The sequence below is a fragment of the Camelus dromedarius genome, chromosome X (genome assembly GCF_036321535.1).
Source record: "Camelus dromedarius isolate mCamDro1 chromosome X, mCamDro1.pat, whole genome shotgun sequence".
NCBI lineage: Eukaryota > Metazoa > Chordata > Mammalia > Artiodactyla > Camelidae > Camelus > Camelus dromedarius.
In genome coordinates, this window is record NC_087472.1 from 34,442,269 (window position 1) to 34,459,994 (window position 17,726).

General features: G+C 42.7%; 1 protein-coding gene across 4 annotated transcripts in view; it reads left to right on the plus strand.

Moving 5' to 3' along the window:
- Positions 1-1,971: 1,971 nt before the first annotated feature.
- The window catches only part of MID2 (midline 2), an 81,239-nt gene continuing 65,484 nt past the window's right edge, over positions 1,972-17,726 (plus strand). Inside the window, exons 1-2 of one of the 4 annotated variants that reach the window (XM_031445898.2) lie at positions 1,972-2,273; positions 14,400-15,115. In XM_031445898.2, coding sequence (XP_031301758.1) covers positions 14,456-15,115 — 660 coding nt within the window. In that variant the 5' untranslated portion in view covers positions 1,972-2,273; positions 14,400-14,455. Of the gene's footprint in view, positions 2,274-2,780; positions 2,898-14,230; positions 15,116-17,726 lie in introns of those variants that run through there. The other 3 variants (XM_031445897.2, XM_064482914.1, XM_010987560.3) reach the window with 3 other exon arrangements.

Sequence of the window (17,726 nt, forward strand, 5' to 3'; positions counted from 1 at the left end):
ACATACACCCTCCTCCTTTTATTACACAGTATAGCAAACCATACACAGCTTGCTCTGTTCATTTAACAATATCTATGATCTATAAATATATATAATGCATTTACATAATCCTTATATATAGACTCTTCTGTTATGCCAGGATCAATTTACTTCTGTCTGACTCAACTTTTAAAAAAAATTAATCTGTCACTGTGGCAAAAAAAATAACATAAAATTCACCCTCCCAACACTTTCTAAGTATACAGTACAATACTGTCAACCACATGAATATTGTTGTGCAACAGATTCCCTAGAACCTCTCACCCCAGTCCTGCATAACTGAAACTACATCCACAGAACATTTCCCTTCCTCTCCCACAAGCCCCTGGCAAGCACCATTCTACTTTCTGTTTCTATGAGTTTGACTACTTTAGATACCTCCTATAAGTGGAATCATGCAGTATTTGTCCTTCTGTGACTGACTTATTTCACTTAGCATTTTATCTTCAAGTTTCAGCCTTGTCGGAGCACATGTCAGGATTTCCCTCTTTTTTAAGGCTGAAGGTATATGCCACATTTTCTTTATCCATTCATCTCTCCATGGATATTTAGGTTGCTTCCACCTCCTGTCTATGGTGAATAATGCTGCAATGAACATAGAGCATGCAAATATCTCTTTGAGAGTGTGCTTTCAATTCTTTCAGATACATTTCCAGAACTGGGATTGCTGAATCATATCGGAGCTCTATTTTTAATTTTGTGAGAAACTCTTTCCACAGCAGTTGCACCGTTTTACATTCCCACCAACAGTGTACAAGAGTTCCAATTTCTCCACATCTTCACCAACACTTACTATTTTCTGTTTTTGCTTTTTTTTTTTTTTAATAATGGTCATCTTAACAGGTGTGAGATGATATCTTATTATGGTTTTGATTTGCATTTTCCAGATGATTACTGGTGTTGAGCATCTTTTCACATGCTCGTTGGCCATTTGTATATCTTTTTTGGAGAAATGTCTATTCAAGTCCTTTGCCCATTTTTTAATCGTGTTGTTTTGTTATTGGGTTGTAGGAGTTCTTTACATATTAACCCCTTATCAGATATATGGTTTTCAAATATATTCTCTCCATTCTCGCCTTTTCACTGTTGATTCGTCAGCTGCACAGAAGTTTTTAAGTTTGATGTAGTCCCACTTGTCTATTTTTGCTTTATTTTTGCCTGTGCTTTTGGTGTGACTCATTAACTTTTACTTCTCTTAGGACTAGACTTTCATCAGGATAGTTTGGTTGTGATTTTTGCCTTCCTTTCCACCTCAGTGCTCTCTAGCACATTGTTTAACAGGGGTGTTGGCTAATTACTATTGGTTCTCTGATGGGATACACCCAGAATTACCTTAATTTTTCTGGACTCATTCCCATGCAAGGTAATAAGAGGTCAACGTGAGAGAGGGGTGCTTCCTCCCATTTTCTCACTTCTTTCCCCTTCATCTCCCCTTTTTCTTCCTTTCATCTCCCCATGTTAGGTACAGAATCTCCTCTGGGTTCTCCTCCTCCTCCCCTCTCCCAGCCTCCTTGCTAGTGGGGCGGTGGTCTCTGAGCCAATGACAGGTTAGCCCACGGGCTGACTCCAGACCAATGAACGCTTCTGGGTTCCAGATGGACCAATTAGCTTATTAGGGACCTTGAATACCTGTATAGCTGGCATCTGTCCCATTGTCCTCTTATTAACGAGCCTCTTGTTTTGCTCATCAATGATTTGCAAGTGTAAATGAAACCCTTCTCTCTCTCTCTCTCTTTTATTTTTGGTTTTGTTTTTAAATTTTGGTGGCTTTAATCCATCCCCACAACTTCTGCCCAAAGCCAATAAAACACAGCCATTCTCCCTTTGTAAAAAGAAAGAGGGGTTGGGTTTCCTTCAATTGTCTGCCCTTTTCTGTCTCCTCCACTATTTTTGTTTTACTCTGTAGTTAACTTTGCATAGAGCAGCTTCAACCGAGGACCTGTGCGGCGGACCAAGGCACTCTACTCATTATCGGTTGCAACGGCCTTTTCGTTGTTCTAACCTGGGGGTTTGTGGCACCAGGGGCTTGGCGGGTGGAAGAAGAGTTTGGCCGTAGCCTTTTTTCTGCATTTCACACACATTCTGCTCTCTCTCTCTCTCCCTCTCTCTCTCTCTCTCTCTCTCACACACACACACACACACACACACAGACACACACACCCGCTCGGGCCCCTCTCCGTGTGTCTTCCTTCAAGATGACAGGGCGCTGGAGAAAAGGCTGCTGGAATCAGCTGGTAGGTACAGTAGTAACCCGAACCCCACCCACCCGCTGCCTTTGCTCGCTCAGGTTTCTCCGGTCACTCCTGCCAGGGGAGAAAACATGTAAACGCGCCTCCAGAGGAGGGGCCGGGGGAGCTGGGAGCGGCGGGGGTGGCGGAAGGTGAGCCCGGGAAGGTGGCTGAGCGCCCCCGCCGCTGGGCCCTTCCCAGCTCTCCCTCGGGGCGGCAGCCCCAGCCCGGGTCGCCCCCACCCCATCCTCCTTTTCGTCGGGATTGCCTTTTTTTTCCCTCCCCTCTGCGGCGGCGGAAATGACAGTGTGGTGCTACTGTGGTGTCATGGTGCTGCCTCTAGACTAAGGAGCAAAAACTCTTAAGTTTTGGCTCGGGAGACCCAGCCGCGGTAGCGTGGCGGCCGCCGTGCCGTCCCCGGCGGGGCGCGCGGGCGGGCGGATCCCGGCTGCTGCGCGGCGGCGGCGACGAAGGCGGGCGGCGGCCTAGAGCGGCGGCGGCAACGGCGGCGGCAGCAGCGGCGGCCGGGGAGCTCGCGCCGGAGCCGGAGCCAGGTCTCGGCGGAGGCAGGCGAGCACCCAGCGCCCTCGGGCGCGCTGAGGACAGGGCCGGCAGCCGGGAATGCTCTGGGTAAAACGCGCCCTCTCGCCGCGGCCCCGGGGGCCGAGCGCCACCGCCCACGCAGGGCTCGGCCCCGGCTCGGGCCGCGTCTCAGGTGCGGCCGGGGCCCGGCCGAGGGCTGCTCCGGGGCTCGGCGGGGCGGGGTAACGGGGTCCGCGAGGCTCGAGGTGGCGGCGGCGGCCGCCGCGGGGGCCCCGGCCCGGCCCTGGTTCCCCTTTGCGCCAGTGGGGCCCGGGCGCCCGTCGCTGCCCTCCCGGGACGGAGTTTGCACTCCAGGGTGCGGGGCCGGGGCGGCCCGAGGCCTCCCGCGCAACCTGGCGGGGCCTGGCGGGGGCCCCCCGAGCGGCTCTCCCGGCTCCGGGGCGCGAGTCTGGGAAAGGGCACCGCCGCCTTCCCACGCTCCCGCGGCCGGCAGCCTCCTCGTCCCGGGCGGCGCCCCTCGGCCGCCCGGCGGTGGCTGCTGCGGCAGCCGGAGATGCTGCGGACACCCTGCCCGCGGGGAGGCCCGGCGAAACTTAATCCCTTTGCTGCGGGGGGAGCGATCCTCGAGTCTCCGTCTGGGTGGTTCCTTATTTCTGGCCTAGCTGTGAAACCAGCTCAGTAAGGGAGAGGGAAAACTTATTAGGTCTAAAGGACAGCCTGCGACTGGACCCGGGAGAGGTGGGGTTTTTCCATTACTGGCTCGTAAGAATTAAGTAAATAACGGCGGAGTAGATTTACAGAAACCTTTTTGGTGATGATCAGGTTTAGGTTACTTAGCGCTTCGTGTGCAGCGCATTTCTTGGAGGCGTTTCTTCTCAGAACAGGAAATTGGGATCCTGGGGTCGTTGGGTTCTTCACTTTCTCTCTTCCATACGCCCCTACCCGCCTTCCCGCTCACTTGCCGTCTTCGTACGTCGTCGTCACACACCTACCAGCCCACTCAAATCTCCCACCAGAACCCACCCGTCCCCTAGACTCCTCCCCATCAACCTGTATACTCCCTGCCTCCCAGCCATGCAGCCTCTGGCTTCTTAACCAATTTTCTTTTTTGAGGATTTCTGACTGTGGTAAGGGTGGATGGTGATGGTTGTTTGGCGGAGCTCTTATAAAGGGGTATATTAGAAGCTATGCAAATAGACAAGTACTGTGTGTGGGTTGATTCTTATGATTCTCAAGTTGGGCCATAAGGGCTGCCTTTAACCTCATTCTATTCCCTTCCAGTACGCCAATCAGTTATCTGGCAGCGTTCCAATAGAAGGGGAATGCTGAATAGGGAGGTTCCCTCCCCTACTTCTCCTCTACCCCAGCTGGTTACTCCTAACCCTTACTTCCCCCTTTTCACCCCTCTCTACTCATCACTGCCCTGAGGGGGAAAGAGTCTTTGCTATTTTTTATATATTCCTGTGCAATCAATTAACTTAATACAGATATATAATGTGAATTAGATTTCTCCTGACTTTTCATCACAACTTGATTTATGTGGTTGAAATACAAGTCTAGGAGCCAAGAAGATGAGAGAGTTCATCCTAAATCTGATGTTGCATTGGCTTTATGGCCTTAGAACATTCCTGTGACCTTTCTTTCATGGCCGATACGCTTGTGTAAAAGGCAGCATATTGTGTACTGGCTATTGTGAGTCTTGGCTTGGTCCTTTGAAGATGAAAGGGTTCTGTAAGCCCTCAGCATTATACGTTTCAAAGAAAGTACTTCATTCACTTTTTATTGGGATAATAGATTGACTGGGTGTACGTAGGAACCCTAGTTTACTGAAAACCTTAACTTGCCATTATTAACCCCCTTGGGAACCAAATCTATTACCCTACTTTGTCCTAAGTCTGTTTCTTTTTTTTTTCCCTAGTGCACATACAACTGAATGAAAACATACATAAAACTAGGCATACAGAGTAATGGTGATTATTTTTGGCTAAGGCTTGGACCATTTCTAATGTACTTCAACCTAACAATCTGAGTCACTCATTAGAAAACATAATCTCACCCATTGTTAGCCCATATGGGGGCAGTTAGTTAATTTCTACTGAAAAGTGACATTAATAATTTTAGGCACGGCTACCTGAGCATGATTAGCATCTAGCAGTGGTGAAGTCAACAATATTCATTAAAAGTACCTACAGTGTGCAGAGTCCTCTGCTGCCTGGGCTCAGGCCCCATTCTCGGCCTCGTATTTATGCCTCCTGCTTGTTTAAGGTCTACCTCCTTACTCGAAGCTCCAGTATTAGGACTGGCCAGGGCTGTGCTGGGCAGGGGTAGAGGCTTAAGACCTGAAGGAGTGATTGTTTCCCTCCCATTTACTTTCATGACTACTAGACTCCTCATCTAGCATGTTGTACCTTGCAAGGCCATCCCCAGAAAGTACTGCTGCAAATCAGAATGACTTGGTTGCTTCATGAACATATCATCTGAACAGTGCAAACTGATTTAGGTGAAATCGGTTTAGTTAATCCCTCCTCTAAGTGCAGGGCAACTTGCTCCAACTTGCAGATCCTAAAGCAGTGCCAGTGGAGTCTCATAATTGCATCCAAAAATTGCCCTGGGTAGTGAGCCTGTCCATTCCCTCCTCCCTCTGCCCATAAAATCTGCTGACACCATGACAGTTAAGAGGGAGACTGCAAAAGGAGTATGTCTTTGCCACTCAGCAAACCTCATTGGCTTGGTGAAGAAGTGAGAATGTTCTCCCTTCACTCTGTTCCTTAGCACTCAGGTTCTCTCTTTCCCAACAGGGACAGAGAGTCCTAGAAAGGAGATGAAGGCAGGGCAGAGGCACAGAATGGGTATCAAATGGCTGTTCTCAGAGGTACCAGGTTGGCCTTGTATGTGTCTGTCATTCAATCTTTAGGGATCTTGGTAACTCCCTGGCTGCTGGTAGAAGCCATGGGGTGTCCCTTAAGTTTTTCTCCTTTTCTGCACAAAGGGGAAGATGAGGCACTGTGTTTGTGAAGCACCTCTTTACTTAGGCTGTGTGTCTTGACTTAGAGCATTGCATCATCAAAATAGGACACATAACATGTTGATACTGGTTGTATGACAGTTCAGGAACACTCACAATTGTTCACTTTTTGATGTGTGAAATTTGGGTGCTGAGGTGGTGGTGTGCTAATGTCTGTATTTCAGCTCTCTCAACAAATACTGTGTTCATCACTAACCAGTGTAGAGAAGAGACTAGAAAAGTGTTTCTCAACCAGTGTGTGGGATCCTACTAACAAGTGAGAAGACCAGATGAGTGGTGTCGAGACAGGAAATTCCAACTCCAATTATCCCCCTGTTCAGGCTGCTTGTCCCCTTTTCATTTCCCCCCTCTTCGAAGGATCAATATATGTTTTGCTCTCCATTTTCATGCATTAAAACTCTGCTGAGTCTTCTGTGGGCACTGGAGGTTTGTGGCTCTTTCTACTGTTTCTCTTTTTCCATCTTTCCCTTCTCCCTGACCACAGACATATTCTTTTCAATAGTCGATCTCCCAGCTCCTGCATTGCCCTTAGAAATCCTATAAGCTGCTAAGACTACTAGATGGTTAAAGTATGGGTGGTGGAGGGATTTTGAGTAATGTGCCAACATCCCACTACTCCCCTTTCTGCGTGGGGTTCACCTGAATATACAATAAGGGTGTTGGTTCAGCCTAAATGGGTTAGTGAAGTATCCTTAGTAAGACTTGTCTTACTTGGGTTCTTTTCTCCCTGCAGAGATCTGACTGCCTGACCTTGGGCTTTGTCTCAGCCTCTTTCCTGCAGGTCAGACTCCTCTAGTTGATGAACAGCATCCCCAGTCTCTGGATCCTCCTCTTACAGAGGCCAAAATATCTGATAACAAATTTATTATATAACTGAAAATCCTCCTGAAACAGAAAATCCCAGTATTTACAATTTGCCCAGTTAGGGGTATAATGTATGGGCATGGTAGCCAGTGCTAATGCAGGTCAGTGATGTGTTTGAATGTATACAGCCCAGAGATAGAAAAATGGTTTACCATCCAGAATCCTCCATTGCTTTGTCTATAGTCCTTTGTTCAGTGTTGCTAGGATCCATGTGGTTCCCAGGGGAGTAGAGGCTTGATTTCAAATAGGCTTCTGTTCTCTGTCCCTTGTTTCTGACCCAGACTTGGGGTCCTCTCAGCCTAACATTCAACAGCATGCCCCACATACATATGTTGCCAATTGTGTTCTGTAGAAGTAGAGGTGACTGCCCATCCAGGTGTGTCACTGAACATTTAAACATTTACAAATATTTCATTGGGCAACAGAGATTGGGAAAAGCAGTCCTAGAATAGATGGGAAGTTAATGCTGGTAGCAACAGGTAAATTAAGTTTGTTCTCCATTTGTTCCCCAGCCTGGAAACTGCCAGTGTAATCGGCATTAAGATAAAGGTGTTATGAATTGTACTTACGATTTCTGACAATTATCATGTGTTACCTTGGCAAATCTGTTTCTTGGTTACTTAGATTAATCTTCTGTGTTTGTAGCAGATCTAGGACTTTTCGTTCTGCTGTTGTGTTATTTGTTTAAATGTTTATGATGACCATATGGTATAAATTAGCCAATGATTAGATTTAGGAGCTAATTATTATAAAGAAAAGATCATTAAACCCACGTACTATAAAATATTAAGTAAGCTTTAATAACTATTAGACAGGAACTGGCTCTGGTGCTGTCGGTCGGTAATCAACCACCAGTCCTGAGCTCTCCCTGTACTTGATAAAAGCTTAAGAAAAAAAAGAGACAACTCTTCCCTTGAGGGGGACTCCAGTCTAACAGGGGAGATGTATGAGCACAATAAATACCACAATCAGATGCATGGCCCTTCAGAAAACTTGTGGGGGAGTATAATTGTCCTCCATTATGTCAACCATGCATTTGGAGTGAATTTCCAAACATGTGCTATTTCCTTAATAACTTGTTCTGTATCTGTTATCTGTGAATGTATGTTGAGAATATCTGTATTTGTAAAGCAAGTTAATAACTTTATTTTATCCTCATCTGATGCTCACAAGAGCCTGTGAGATAAATAGGGTGGGTATTTTTTTATTTAGCAGACGAGGAAGCTGTGGCCCAAATAATTTAAATGTCTTATCTAGGATCACTCAGCTAATTGAGTTTAGAGCTGGGACTACAACCAGGCTCTACTATGAGGATCAAATGAGATAATGGCTTTGAAGGCACTTAAAAAGTATAAAATTGATACACAAATGTAAGGTGATGGTTATTATTAATTATGCTTACTGATAACCTGGCCTCTTTTTTTCTAGCTTTCTATTTTCCGTCTTTATCTTTTATCTTATGCATTGGTAGCCTTTCATGTTCCCAAATGATCTTTTTTGAACTTCTAGGGGTCCTTTCCTACTAATGGTGTTCTAGGATTTGGTTGTTTTCCTTTTCTTCCGAAAGGTGTTCTCACTAGTTTATACACCCATGAGAGTCCCCTCCCCTTTGGTTGTCCTCTGGAACACCCATTATATCTTTCTTGAGATACAGCAGGCAAAACCAGCCACTGTCCTTCAGAACCTTGGCTTAGCCAAGGGAAAATAATGCATTTTATTTATATCCAGTTCCTTTCATGATGATGCCCATCACTTGTCAGCCTTTCTAGTCACACTAATAAATAAGATTTGTGTTTTGAGAAGCTGGTTTTCAATAATCCAAGGTGTCTTTCCTAGGTGGTAACAGATAGCAAGAGTTCTGTAATAATAGGATGTCAAAGCTGGAACATATCTTAAAAGAGATTGTCTGGTGATCCTAGTCCAACCTGAATGACAATTTACAGTTAAGGGAACATCAGACTAAAGCAGGACTCATTTGCTCATCCTCTGAGGCAGAGAGACAGTTTCAAGTGTTTTAAGGAGGAGCTCATAGGACATTAATGTTAATATCCTGAAGAATGTAAATCCTACAACCCAGCTCAATCCTCATTCTACAGCCCAGAGGTCAGGCTGGGATTTAAACTCATGGTTTTTCTGTGAAGAAAGGGAGACAGTGGCTCCTCAGGGAGATAGTAAGAGCCCAGAGCCATGCTCCACAGACCTGGAAGATGAAAACTAGATGGCATATAAACTGTTGAAATAACTGGGCATTTAATTATGTTCAAATAACATTCGAAATAATAGAATTCTGCCAAGTGTAGATCACAGCTTCTGTCTCTGATCAGAGTTAACTGAATGCTGGATTTGGAGGGCAATGCTGAAATCAATCTTTCATTTTGTAAGTGTAGAGTGTATTATTTTTATCTTAATCGCCTGCATTGAAACTCCTCCTTTGTATTTCCATCTACTCACACAGCCTTGTGATACCTTCTTATAGTTTATTCTCATCAGCTTTTTTCTCGGGGGTCTCAACCTGAAGTGGGGTGCAGGGTGACAATCAGCTATACAGAAACAATTTTATCATAGAACAAGGGCAAATACATAAACATCCTTATTGGACTACGTGGCAGTAACTAAATGACATGGGAAGGGAACAATCAGTGCATGTGGATGTGGACATTTATTTCTTAACATGGCAATTGGTCTGCCCTCCCAGATGTTTCATAAATGCAATTTTATGACAAACCATTGTGTTTTCTGGCAAAAACTTCATGATTACCTGTCATTTAGTTGCACCCTATCAGGTTTACATCCTGTCTTTAGTATTAATAAATTCTATAATTCTGCACAGATTAGTGATTCACATACTTTCTGAAGTTGCAGCATTGCCATTGTTTCATTTTTTTTGTCATACTACTTCCTCCTGTGCTTCCCACGAGTATTTTGTGATATAGGAGTCAATTATTTTTTAGGAGTCTTATAATTGTTAAATGAATAAAAATTGGGAACTGATAATTGTTAAATGAATGAAAATTGGGAGCTGATCATTTTCTGACACCCATTGACCATTAGAGATATCCCAGGGTATTACAAAACCTAGACAGGGAATTGCTAACCTAGAAAAACAATTGAAAGGAGTTAGCAATTCAATAGACTTTAGAAATACTACATAATTACACAGTACAGAATAGTGGTTAACTGTTCACACTCTGGAGTCAGACCTGGATTTGACCCTTTTTAAAAAGTGAGATAAAATTCACCCTTGATAGTCACCCTTTTAGGTTTTTAGTATATTCACAAAGCTGTGCAGTTATCACTGCTATCTAATTCCTAAACATTATCATCCCCGAAAGAAACCGGTACCCATTAGTAGTCATTCTCCATTCCGTCCACCAACCCCCCTCTCTTGACAAACACTAATCTATTTTCTGTTCTTATGAGTTTGCCTTTTCTGGGCATTTCATATAAAGGGAATCATACAATTTGTGGCCTTTTGTGACTGGCTTCTTTCATTTAGCATAATGTTTTCAAAGATCATCCATGTTGTAGCATGTATCAGTACTTCATTCCTTTTTCTTGATGAATTATATTCCATGGTAGGGACATAGGACATTTGTTTATCTGTTCATCAGTTGATAGGCATTTGGATTGTTTCCAACATTTGATTATTGTGAATAATGCTGCTGTGAACATTTATGTACAAGTTATTGAGTGAGTATATCTTCAGTTCTTCTGGATCATATGGTAACTCTATATTTAACATTTTGAGGAACCACTGAACTATTTCCCAAAGCAACTGCATCACTTTCCATTCACAACATTAACATATGAGGGTCCCAGTTTCTCCATATCCTGGATGACATTTGCTGTCTTTTTAAAATTATGTCCATCCTAGTGTGTGTCAAGTAATATTGCAGGCATCCTAGTGCGTGTAAAGTCGTATCCCAGTTTGGTCTTGATTTGTATTTCCCTAATGGCTAATGATGTTGAGTACATTTTCATATGCTTACTGATCATTTGTATATCTTCTTTGGAGAAATGTCTATTCAGATCCTTTGCCCTTTTTAAAAATTTTTCTTGTTTTTTTTATGGTTGAGTTGTAAGAGTTCTGCATATTTCTAGATGCTAGACATGTATGACATATATGATCTGCAAATATTTTTTCCCATTCTGTGAGTTGTCTTTTCACTTTCTTGGTGGTGTCATCTGTAGCACAGAAGTTTTAAATTTTGATGAAGTCCAGTTTATTTTTTCTTCAATTACTTGTGCATTTGGTGTCATCTAAGAAACCCTTGCTTAATCTAAGTTCACACTTATATTTCCTTCCAAGAATTTCTGCATTTACATTTAGATCGTTGATTCATTTTGAGTAAATTTTTATGCACAGGGTGAGGTAGAGTTTTAAATTCATTCTTTTGCATGTGGGCATCCGGTTGTCCCAGAACCATTTCTTGAAAAGATTATTCTTTCCCCATTGAATGGCTTTGGAACCCTTATCAAAAGTCAATTTACATAGAGGGTGGGTATAGCTCAGTGGTAGAGCTGCATGCGTAGCATGCGCAAGGTCCTGGGTGCAATCCCCAGTACCTCCATTTAAAACAATTTAAAAGAAAAGTCAATTGGCTATAAATATATGATTTTATTTCTGGACTCTCAGTTTTATTCTGGGTTTGAATCTTAACTTTGCCACTTGCAAAGAAGTGTGACCCTGGACAAGTTACCTTTTTTGTTATAATAATAGTACCTATCTTTTAGAGGATTGTTGTGAAAATTAAATAATGTATGTAAAGAGTATTATTTACTGCTTGGTACATGGCAAATGCCCAATAAATTTTAAGGGGAAATGTGCTTGGGTAATCCAGGAGGTAGGGAAAATGGGAGATAGGTTGAAAGGACGCTGAAATATTAGGTGTGACCAGAACAAGGTGGCCTCATAAATGAGAGATGAGATGAACAGATGTTTGAAGAAGTTGAAAAATATCCAGTTCCCCCAAATTGGCTAAAGCAGTTATTGTATGATGATAAAATAAAACAGAATAGAAACAGTATAATAGAAGAAGTTTACTTACCAGAAGCAACAGACTGTAACCATCTTCTATTATTCTTTATAGAGCTGAACGCAGTTAAGGTAGTTATTTTAGAGCACTGATGTTTGGCTTTTTTTTCTGTTGAGGGCTCTTTTGAGAACGTTTTGAATGCTGTGGACAACGCTCTCTCCATGAAAATGCAAATATGATATACACATAACAGTCTTTAAACATTTCGAGAAGGTTCAGAAATCTCTGGTTAGAAATCCTATTTTGACCTTATCCAAGGCAATCCTGACCCATAGCCTGTTGTCCTAAGCTTAATTTTGTAGTGAGGTTCAAGTGTCACACTTAAGAAGCACTTTTAGGGTTGCAGGAAAATTCGAAGAGCTTTTCCTCTGTACAGAAGAATTGATACAGTGAAGTCCTAAGATTTAGAAGCATTGTGGTAGTCTGATTGTTTTTGTAAAGGTTTCAGTACAGAGACAGGTCTATCAGCAATGCTCCTGACCTACTGTCATTTTGGTGGGAGGCCTGACTCGATTCTTTCAGGTAGCTTCCAGCACAGACACTGAGGAATGCAGACGTGCAGTTCTGGAAGAGACAGTAATAGAAATGCAGAGTGAGGTCGAGATGGGCCTAGAAGAAAGAGATATGATTCTGAAAGGGACTAGGAGTGAGAGGCAGATTCAGAGAAACTCAGAGACACACAGAGAGACAAAAATAGAAGCGGAAACATGCTGTCTAGAAACCCTCTTGTAAATAGTCAAGATATCTGTCAAGTGAAGAAGGTGAGATGATTGAAATAAAGGTGTAGGGGAAAGAGCACAGGCATTAGCATTAGGCTGACCCAGTGCTCTGGGTATGTATGTTCCTGGTTCATTTACTTAACGCTGAGCCCCAACTTCTTAACCATAATATGCATATAGTATTAGTACCTCCCGTACAGACTTCCTGATAGAATTTAGTGAAATATTGTATTCTTAACATAGTACTCACAATACAGGAGGTGTTCAGTAAATGCTAGGTCCCTTTTTTTAACTTCCTCTACTTTAAGGTCTCCTTCATTTAACAATTTTTGAATACCTAGTATGTGTAAGGCACCGTGCTATGAATAAAAACATGAAATAGTTGATGCCCTCAAGGAGCAGGGGGAGTTAGCTGGAGACACAGATTTGTAAATGAAATAAAACAGAATGTTCTGGAAGCCACCAAGTGGTTGAAGTGATAAACATGTAAATGAGAGAACTCCTAGGTTTCTAGGCTTGGATGGTGATATTCAACAGATATGGAAAACTGGAAGAGGAATGGGTGTTTTGTTTTTGGAGGGCAGGGGAGCATAGCAAGTTCATTTATGGACATGCTGAATTTGAGCAGTGGAGCTATCAAAGGCAATATTCCTGCCTTGAGTGGAAGTTGGAATCTGTCCTCTCTAAAGTCTCTTCCAATTCTAAGATTCTATGGTATATGTACATTTTGTTTTACTTTTTCATTTCTATAGGTGAATGCTGATAGATGTTATAAGCTACAAAATACTAGCCAACAATTTTCAAGCACTTGTAAATTGTAAAATAATAATACCACACATCTCACTTTTAAAAAGTGGTTATACAAACACCTAAACTTACCAAACCAATTGAGAGTGACTGTTTTACAAAAAAGATTCTTCACTTTTACAGCCCCATTTCCTATAGATTTCCATTAAATAGCTAGTTAGTTTGGTGCACTTAAAAGGTTTGATTTAAAAACAGCTTTTAGGGCTACATCTATTGTATTTATGCATAAGGTATAATTGTACTCAGTATTTAAGTATCCTACAAGAGAGCTATGCAGATACCTCTGACAGATGACAAATCTGAATTATTTCAAATGGCAGAATCAAACTTTCAAGCCCTAATGAGAGTCTCCAGTGACACTGAGATGATGAACAAAAATTATTCCAAAGCAAAAGATGCCTTTCTCTTTCCTATAAATAGGATTTATACCTTAAACCAATAAAATGTGTTTTATAATTTTTATATTTTAATATTTTCCCATTTGTCTCTAATAACTCAGTTTACTAGAAATGGTATGAACAGAAATTTCCATGTGTGGTGTTAAGAAGTAATTCAAGTTCACACATCTGAAGAACTTTTTATCCTGCACCAAGAGCTACATTTTTCTAAAGTTCTCTCTTCTTTTTTGCACAGGCTCTTAGAATGGGATCATTTCAAGAACTAGAGAGTTAGTTTGAAATATGACCTTGTTTTCCCATCCACTAGATGTGAAATAGGCGCAGCCTCTATATTTTACCTGGAAGCAAAATAGAGAACAATATTGGAGAATGGAAACTGAGAATTTGGCAGGGCCTCAGGCTCATCATAGTCCAGGACAAGAGATGTCAGTGGAGAGGGTATGTGAGAGAGTGAGCCATGCCAATGTGGTGAGCTGGAATTGGCATATCAATCAGTAAACCGGGATTCAGAGGTGGCCACTGGGTTCTATTTATTAGTGCAGGAAAATAAACTCAGGCATTTGCCAAAACCAGGTTTGAAGGGAGAGAATGGCTTTCTGATTAATTCCCAAATCTCCTTCCTGTGCTCCAGCATCCCTGGGGAATCCAGCATGTAAAGCCTCATTGGTTAGTGTGTAATTACGCTACATCCACGTTTCCTTTGGAAATGCTTAATGACTCTTGCTTTGTGTTCCTTGCAGGTGAAAGCCCAGCCTCTGCGGTTCTTAATGTCTCAGCAGGATTATTTTCACTAAAGATGGAAACACTGGAGTCTGAATTGACCTGTCCAATCTGCCTAGAGTTGTTTGAAGATCCCCTTCTGCTCCCTTGTGCTCACAGCCTCTGCTTCAGTTGTGCCCATCGCATCTTGGTCTCGAGCTGCAGCTCTGGTGAATCCATTGAACCCATTACCGCTTTCCAGTGTCCGACGTGCAGGTATGTTATCTCACTGAACCACCGGGGCCTGGACGGCCTCAAGAGGAATGTGACTCTGCAGAATATTATCGACCGCTTCCAGAAGGCTTCTGTCAGTGGACCCAATTCCCCAAGTGAGAGCCGCCGGGAGAGGACTTACAGGCCCAGCAGCGCCATGTCTAGCGAGCGAATTGCTTGCCAATTCTGTGAGCAAGACCCGCCAAGGGATGCAGTGAAAACGTGCATCACCTGCGAGGTCTCCTACTGTGACCGTTGCCTGCGGGCCACACACCCCAACAAGAAACCTTTCACCAGCCACCGCCTGGTGGAACCAGTGCCAGACACACATCTTCGAGGGATCACCTGCCTGGACCATGAGAATGAGAAAGTGAACATGTATTGTGTATCTGATGACCAATTGATTTGTGCCTTATGCAAACTGGTGGGGCGTCACCGAGACCACCAGGTCGCATCCCTGAATGATCGGTTTGAGAAACTCAAGGTAAGGGATCTGGGACATACTCCTTACACAACTTTGTCTCTTTATTCACAGTTATCAAGTTCTCTAAAACATGGGTCACTTTTCCTGTATGACAAGTGAGTTAACTCTAAGTTGCTCTTGTGAGGAACAGCTTCCTCACCTGCAAGCTCTCCCCGGAACCTGTTTCATCTGTTGCACAAACCTGCCTGCATTCAATCACCTACAGCCAGTTCTGGGGGAGTTAACCCATAGCCTGCCACACCAGTAGTCCGTCCAGGGAAACAGCACCCTCTCTCCTCTGACAGTGACATATTGCACACTACATATCTTTGCCATGATCTTTCCACCTCTTCTTTTAAGTAAGAGTACCTGTGTAGGTGTACTGCAATTAGCATATGTGCTGATTTGCATATGTATGTGGATAGCAATGGGAAGGTTGGGTTTGTCCATGTAGGTGTGGGTGGAGGTATCTGAGTGTATCTGCGTAGGCCAGGGTTTTTTGTGGAGGACCGCAGTGCATGTGTTCACACACTCAGTACGCTAAAGAAACAAAGTTTTGGCACCGGCCAGTACAAATTGCCACCAAGCTCTTAACATGGGGCTAAGTCTAAGCCTGCCTTAAAGAGCAAAACAAAAGAGACAGACAAAAAAGCGACTTCAGTGTACCATGAAGTCAGGAGGGATAATCAAATGCCTGAACTAAAAATTTAAACTGAAGGCAATAAATATTTAATCCAGCATCAGATTTTGTGCCAGCGTTCGTTTTTGTGGGTTACAGACTGAAGTGCTTGTTTGCAGTTCCTATCTTGGAAGTTCCTCTTCAGAGGACAGAGTTTTCTGAAGTTGTGCCATATAATATTTATGTGCTAGTCTAAGTGCTTATTTTTTAAAGCACTACTACCTCATGTTGATATTAACAAATGTCAGACCTAGCAAATTGTTTTATTCCCATTGCCTGCCTGCTATGAGGTTTAATTTCTCTTAAGAAGGGAGCTACTTCACAGAAATTCCAGAGAAATAAAATATTTGAAAAATAAGATTGCCACCCCAATATAGGGCCTGGATATATAAGCCAAGCTGGAAGGAAGACCCAGACAGGGTGAAAGGAGGGCAATAAGGGAGTGGAGATTTTCCTTTTGCTGTGCTATGGAAAAATCATTATAACTTATGTAAAAATTATGATGTTGATGAGGGTAGTAATACTCAGAATAGTATACATTTTCCTGTCTGTAATTTATTGAAAGCAATATTGAGCATCATACTGACATTGGTTTGTGCCTTTTTTGATTATTATCTATATTTAATATTCATAAATTTATACAAAGTTCAGTGTTTCTCTGTTGATTTCACTCAGGGAGATATTCTCATTCATATCAAGAGTGCAGAGAAGAATAATCTCATTGCCTTCAATTCTTAGAATCATGAGATGGCAGGCCTTGGACTTGGTCTAGTTGAAGTCCTATACTTTAAAGTGGTATAAATGGAGGCTTTGATAGGTTAAGTGTTTGGTCAAAGTCAGAATGGGAACTGGAACTCAGCTTCTAGTGTTAAGTAAAGTACGCTTTCTACTGTAGCCTGCTGCCAATTTGTTTTGGACCTAAGTCGTCCCCCATGAAATGTGATTTGAAAGTTAAATTTATGCTCCAGCAACTGCACATTGCATAGGTCACAGATAAACGATTAACAGCATCAAGGAAAAGACATATTGTATAAACTTACAGCTTTTTAATGGCAAGAGATGGGGGCAGGGGGGCAGGAAGAGTGGGGGATATGGAGAGGATAGAACAATCTCTGCCAAATATTTGCAGGTGTTGGAACTATAATAAGGCATTGGCCTTGAGAAATATTCCAAACAGAAAAATCTGTATCCATATGTACTGTTGAGATAACAAAAGACTGGATAGAATAAACCTGTATCTACAGAACACCACCTTTTTGAAAACATCCGAAAACATGAAAGCATTGGATGATTGATTAGATATTTGGCATCATGCAGCTATACTCCTTGTCTCCAGGGATGGATGGAGCACAAAAGTATTTTACCAAAAAAGACGCTTTACTCTGTAACTAATCAGTAATTTTTGGAGAAAGAAAAGGCCAAATTTCGAATCGTTCCCCTTTAAGTTTTTAGGAAATGTGCAGAAAATTCAAATTATAAATTAAGTGGAAACTTTTTTGCTCATTTTTGGACAGAGAGTGGAAACATATGAATCATTCCCAACCGCGTGGTTTGTTATGTTGTCTGGAACATCTTGGACTTTGGGGAGGGAGAGGGAGGTGCTGCTTTTATGTGGGGGGTGGGTGGGGGGTGGAGGTCACTTTCGTTTGATGCCAAGTGTAAAAGGATATTAGTTCTCCACATTAAGCATAGAGGAAGTCTGACATTTAGTGTCACATATACTCACTTCTTTGAGTTAATTTTAATTTAGAAAAGCATTTAGGATTATCCTATTAATCTGCCTGATTCTTCCCCAAGGAGAAAGGAGAAAGCCAGCTGTCAGAAGCTATGGGGGAGATGGCCTTGAGTATACGGGAGTCCTACAGGAGAAGGGGAAGGGGTCTGACTTTCTGGCCAGTGACTGATGCAGTGTTTATTTGTACTTTTTTGTTCTGGAGATTCATTGTTGGCATT